The sequence below is a fragment of the Tricharina praecox genome (assembly GCF_024521635.1).
Source record: "Tricharina praecox strain CBS 144465 chromosome Unknown BZA05scaffold_87, whole genome shotgun sequence".
In the NCBI taxonomy this organism is placed as follows: Eukaryota; Fungi; Ascomycota; class Pezizomycetes; order Pezizales; family Pyronemataceae; genus Tricharina; species Tricharina praecox.
In genome coordinates, this window is record NW_026250489.1 from 1 (window position 1) to 5,907 (window position 5,907).

Genomic DNA, 5,907 nt, shown 5'->3' on the forward strand with positions numbered 1-5,907 from the left:
AAGCAGCTGTTTGACAACTGCGAGATGCCCGAACTCGGCGGCTAAGTGCAACGCTGTGCGCCCGTTCAAATCCGCGTCCGTCGCATCGACCTCCGTAGCAGCGACATCCACGTCGGCCGCCAGAAACTGCGCTACGACGACGTCGTGGCCGTTGCTCGCGGCGTGGGAAAGTGGCGACCGATCTGCTTCGGTTCCCGGGGCGTTGACGTCGGCGCCCGCGGAGATCAGCCGTGCGACTATACGGGAATACCCAAGCTTGGCGCAGGTTGGAAGACAGTCGCTTAAGTCCAGGCCGTGCTCGGCGTCATCAGAGTCCGCGTGCATCGAGAGAAGGTGCTCGACCACGGAAAAATGACCCATCTCGCAGGCCATTTTCAAGGCCTTGGTAACATGTTTAATATCCCGGCCGCAGTGCTGTATTAGGACATTGACCGTGGAAACGTGTCCCTCACCCGCGGCGAGGTTGAGTGCATGACCAAAGTCGTCAATTTCGGTGCTCGCATCCCCGGCTTCAGCATTCGCATCCCCGGCTTCGGCGATCGCATCCTCAGTTTCGGCACCAACTTCCTCATTCTCCGAGCGCAGGAGCTGCTTCACAACGGTAAATAGTCCGAGGTGAGCGGCAATTTGCAGCGGCGAATTCCAGTCCGGGATTACTTCTACGTCTTTGCTGGAGGGCAGGCTCGGTGGCAACTTGATCGCCCAGTACAGCTGCGCCCAGCGATTCCTGGCGGTCTCGTCTTTGAGGAAGCCGATGACCTGCTCATCAAGCGACTGGTCGCCGGTGGCGGAGGCGTGGCGAACGTGCGTTGCCCAGTGCTGGGCTGCATACGTCGCAAACCTATGTGAAGGTGGGAGGGACTGCGAATGAGGGAAACGTAGCTGCGGAGGCACCTGAATGTAGGATTTCAAAGCGTCGGTCTCGTCCCAGAGGTCGTTGGCGGATATGTATCGAATACAGGTAGCGGCGAGCGAAGCGTGCCACAACGCGGCATCGCCGAAGCTGCAGAACGTGTCAAACGTGTGCTCCGTCAAGAACTCCCTGAAGGTTTGGTGATGCAGGTGTACTTCTCCGTTCTCGATTCTAACCAGCCTCCCCAGCGTACGTTTCAGATCCTCGCTCATGTTGTGCCGGATTTGCTTCTCTATCTGCGCCGGGGACAGTGTGGTCGCCGCGTTTGCGTCCACAATCGTCGCTACAGCTAGCTGTTCGACCGTCATTGGCCGTGCCGCAAATACCAGCCAGGAAAACACTTGGTAGCACCACTCGCGATCCGGCGCTGGAATGTCGGACAGCAAGTGATCGTACAGACGGCGATGACTGACCTGATCCGAGCTCGTCCTGATGCTCATGGCCACGCGACTTGCCGCAAGCGACAGTTCATTGGAGCCGGGTACTTCTAGGAGGACAGTGAAGACCAGATCAAGCACTAGGAAGGTAGAATTTGTCGCCTCCAGGTCGTCCGCAACATCGTTGAACTCGGAGCCCTGCAGGCGCTGCCTCACGAAATATTTCTCGTCGGTCGTCACGTCGTCATCCGTGTCCATGTCCAACTGGAATCCGGAGAACCTTTGCCACGTAGACGCAGTGTTCTCTCCCGTCCGACCTGTAACGATGAATTTGTACGAAGTCTTGATCTGCTCGTCAAGAGTGGCGATGTGGGACAGCAGTAGCGCGCTGCTGACGGCGTCGCACTGCTCAATGGCATCGATGATGCACACGACCTTGGTGTCGCCGAGATCTCCTAGGATTCCGCGGAACAGATTCCACAACGTGTGTAGAGACGGGTTGCTGCTGTCCCTAATCTCACCGTACATGGTCACTACGTAGTAGCTCTTGATGATGGTCTCCTCTTGGAACATCAACTGGCAGAGGAACGACAGGAGCAGATCCTTCGCTGTGCGCCGCCGATCATCATGAGCGTCGAAGTGAAATACGAGTGTTCTCGCATCGGTTTTCCGCGAGAGCTCGGCCAAGTGCGAAGCTAGCACGGACTTGCCGCAGCCCGCCCGGCCATGCACGTGTACAAACGCTGCGGGGTTGTCCAGAAGCCGTGGTGCCCATGTCAGGGTCCCGGCATAGGGCTTACCCGTCGGGACTGGCGAGAAACCGTCGGGATGCAGAGTCGTAAGGCTCAGACGACATTGGAGATAATCTTGACTGAAATCCTGCCAGTTACCTGCACGATCGGAGGGCTGTTACCAAAGCGAGTTCGGGGAAAGAGAGCCGGCATACGGTACTAACTGTGCTCGGAAGCTTCGGCGAAGACATTGATCTCCCTGCACAGCTCCTGTAGAAGCTGCGGATCGCCGTCGTCCTTCGAAAACTGACAGATTCGCGTGTGGTCTCGGTCTCGATGCAGGTGTTTGGTGCCCTCGTCGGGATCTCCGGCCCATTCCTCCGGCACCTACATTTCCCCATCAGCGGTGGACTACTCTGGTACATGGCCATGAAGGGTCGGTGTGTTTGCGTACCACTTTGCCCACAAACGGGGTCATCTGCGTCTCGAAGACGCTCAGGCTTCTGTACTGCCGTGCAAATCTTTGGAACCGTGACGAGGCCGCGATCAGGGCGCTCGGGCCCTGCTCCAGCACCTTCCTCAGCATCTTGCGTCTCGACGAGATGAAGGGCTCCGCTTCGGTCGATGCTAGGGTGATGCCGAAAACCAAGTCCAGCCAAACGTCATGGTCTTCGGGGCAATGCGGAGCGCCAAAGAAGATCTTCAGACCCGGCAGAAATCAGCGCTGCGCATCTCGACGAACGGCAGTTTTCTCGTTTCTCGGTTCTTTTACTCACAAGTAACTTCGTGTTGGCCGCAATGCGCAAGTAGTCCTTCTCGTGATTGGCAACCCAGAGCAACTGCACAGGCGAGAACGTTAAAATCGGCACGATCTCGCTAAACCAAACTCAATCGAAAACCACGCTTACATACTTCCTTAATCAGTACCCCTCCCAGATTATGACCGACGAACACCAACGGCGTGTTCTACGCAAGCCGTCAGAACCTAATCGGAATCCATCTTGCCGTGGATGAGTACGGTCTACATACTTCGCAATCCTTCCTCTTCTTCTGCAACTGACGCAGCAATTCCCGCGCGTCGTGACGCAGCGCCAACTCCTCAAAGAACCGGCCCGCAGCGGGGTCCGCGAAGTAGCCGTACGTCATGACGCGCGCGTTGGGCACGCTGGTGTGGAGCACTTCAGAGAGCCACATTTCCGGGGGCTCGGATTCGGCGGTGCCGGTGTCCTGACGAGTCCAAGTTTTCACCCGGTGGCCGTTCACGCCGTGGACGGCAACTATGCTGTGGATCCGCGAATTCACTATAAGCCTTGCTAATACTTTCGATGGAAGAGCGAATGGGAATGCAGCGCACACGTACTCCACCTTGAGGTTTGACGAGCCATTGACGGTGACGGGCGTGCCGGAAAACGGCAGCTCCAGTAACCCATACTCATTTCCCGGTGGTCCCATTACGGCCGTGGGTCTCCTCTTCCTCTCTCAATGGTAGGAGATATACCGATATGGCACGTTTATGTGCGGGGAGAACAGCCAATCGGACGTTCTTCTCGTCTTGCTCTTTGACCGTGGAAGGAGTAGGATGGCGGCCTGATCTCGAGCTGAAAGTGGGCGATCAAAGCGAAGATGTATTCGTTACACACTTCCAAAGGTTCCGCAAAAGTGGTGATGATGAAAGTGACGGTTGGTTTCAATGCGGGAGAGGGACAGAGGATTTCCAGGACATTTCGGTCTACTAGTACTACATACCCGCTGGTCCACTACCCCACCTGCCATGCATGGCTGCAGTGGCATGGGTTATCTGCATGCACATCGATGGCCAGGCTCTAGCCCAGCTATCGGTGAAATAGTGCCTGTCTATACTTGGAATATGCACGCAAGCCTCTCACCGTCGGAGAACAATCTCGCATATGAGGATTTAAAATGTGCGTAAGTACCAGGGTGACTTCTGGCTCTCCCGTCCAGAACAGACCACTACAACTACTCGCACTTTCCCCCACGCCACAAAAATATTAGACCCTCCAGCAGCATGACGACTGAGTCCGAGTCGACTTCCTTTTCAATCGAGCTATACGATGTCGGCGAAGAAGGCGCCTCATTCCGCTGCCGGAACGTGAGCATCGACGAGTTCCAGCGCAAGCAGATCGCGCAGCAAGAAGACCGGCGACTATCGGCGCAGGCGGACCTCGTGAGCGTCGTGCACGGCCTATCCAACGACGAACCCGCCACCCTGATCATCATCGACTTCCAATTCCAAGGGTCACGGGCAGGGGGGCGGCGTTTCAAGAGCGCGACGATCGACCTCTCCTTCTCCTCAGCCGCCAAAGGCCCGGGCGCATACAACGACCCGATCGTGCGGCAGATCGCGCCGTACGGCACGTTCGCGCTCAACGCGTCGCTGGAGCAGACCGAGACGACAGTCTCCGTAAGCGCGAGCGCGGAAGCCGGCGCAGGGATCGCCACGCTCGGCATTGGTACCGGGTTTGAGCGCACGACGACGATCGAGCGCCAGGCGAACACGATGCTCTACGGGAGGCGCCGCATCGAGGGCCGTAATCGCGGCGAGCAGAATGCGGCGAGGTGGGAGCTCGTGGAGAATCCGGTTGATAAGCGAGGGATCCCCCATGCCCTCCGCACGGCTGTCCTCGTCGAGCCCCGAACAACGGAAAGGTTCCACGCGTGGATCACAATCAAGGCGGAGGTCGATGTGCTCCACTCCCTTAAGGGCTTCTTCGGCCGCAGCGTCGTCGATCCGGTTTATTTTGGCACGGCGGAACAGCGCGAAGATTTTGGCCCGCGGTTGGTCGGCTTGGACGTCAAAGATCTCGCCTCATGTAATCTTGAGCAGCTCGGTGAAGTAGAGTAAGTACTTCTTAGGCACCCTTGCCTGTCAACCCCGCACCTCTCAGACAGAAAGAAAATGAATTCCGCACCACATCTACATCTTCTGTGCAGCTAACAATGAACTACACAGGGGCCGAGTTCCGGGGGCGCAGAAGGCGTGAAGCTATACGTATTTGGTAGAGCTGTCTCTTCATATGTATATAGGTAGATGATGTTGAAGTTTAAGCTTTAGAATCTGCAGTCTTGTTCACTTTCCCTTCCCCGTCTTGTCTACATGTCTACATACCGAAGAAAGCAGCTCTACCTCAAGACGTCCATAGCATGTTCGGGGGGAGAGTCGCGGCTTTCTTTCCAAACCATGTGATCTAGGCAACCAGAGTACGTCGATCGAATTGGGAAAAAGCGGCGACTTTGAGTCTATACATACAGTGCCAAAAAGCGGGTAGAAATTGACGCTGGACTTACACCGTGTCTACACGGGATATGTTTTTTCCATGCAGTCAGACTAAACCTCGTATTAATCCGGTGCATATGCAAATCATAATTTGTTCAGGTTCGGCATCTATTTCGATACCACTTGCAAGAAACTCTTTATTTTTATGATTGTGGGGTCTACACGATGTCCATGACGAATTTCAAGAAATTAGTATCTAGATGATCACCGGATCAACACCGGACCGACACCGAGATCATGAAGCTCAAAGAAGAGAATAGGCACCAATAATATTACAACATGGGATCTTCTGAATTATTTTTATGATTAGATACGGTGTCTGCCTGGTGTTGCTACCCTACTCGAAGAAATCCGTGTTGAAGAAATCACAGCAGGCATACCGTGTTGATCCCAGGTCTTCTATCATGCAGTATGATTACGAACGAGTATCAGAAAACAATACTGGATGCTTCCGGTATCATCCCGTAGTCTACTCGCTTTTAATCGGTACATAGGTTAATTAGAACCCGAAAACAAATGAGTATTGATACAGGCCCCAGTTGTAAGGTCTATACTAGCATGCGAAAGGACTTTATATATGGATTTATCTTC

General features: G+C 55.0%; 2 protein-coding genes across 2 annotated transcripts; one reads left to right on the forward strand and one right to left on the reverse strand.

Annotated features, from left to right (window-relative positions):
* BZA05DRAFT_267123 (uncharacterized protein) lies at positions 1 to 3,777 on the reverse strand (the record flags this gene model as incomplete). The annotated part of the gene is made up of 7 exons (XM_051480192.1): positions 3,382 to 3,777; positions 3,051 to 3,303; positions 2,934 to 2,987; positions 2,798 to 2,860; positions 2,476 to 2,721; positions 2,246 to 2,408; positions 1 to 2,180 (listed from the first exon to the last, which is right to left on the reverse strand). Coding segments are annotated over exons 1-7 (3,051 nt in total), but the record flags the coding sequence as incomplete, so codon positions are not given.
* A 6-nt stretch (positions 3,778 to 3,783) lies between these two features.
* BZA05DRAFT_414122 (uncharacterized protein) lies at positions 3,784 to 5,423 on the forward strand. The gene is made up of 2 exons (XM_051485243.1): positions 3,784 to 4,880; positions 4,993 to 5,423. Exons 1-2 carry the CDS (start codon positions 4,048 to 4,050, stop codon positions 5,021 to 5,023), a joined length of 864 nt encoding a protein of 287 aa, XP_051334436.1. The 5' UTR covers positions 3,784 to 4,047; the 3' UTR covers positions 5,024 to 5,423.
* The last annotated feature ends 484 nt before the right edge of the window (positions 5,424 to 5,907 follow it).

Bases quoted from the DNA above. Each gene is read 5' to 3' on its own strand.
- BZA05DRAFT_414122 (XM_051485243.1), top strand. From the start codon at position 4,048: ATGACGACTGAGTCCGAGTCGACTTCCTTTTCAATCGAGCTATACGAT. The intron at 4,881-4,992 runs GTAAGTACTTCT...TGAACTACACAG, and splicing joins GAGCAGCTCGGTGAAGTAGA to GGGCCGAGTTCCGGGGGCGC.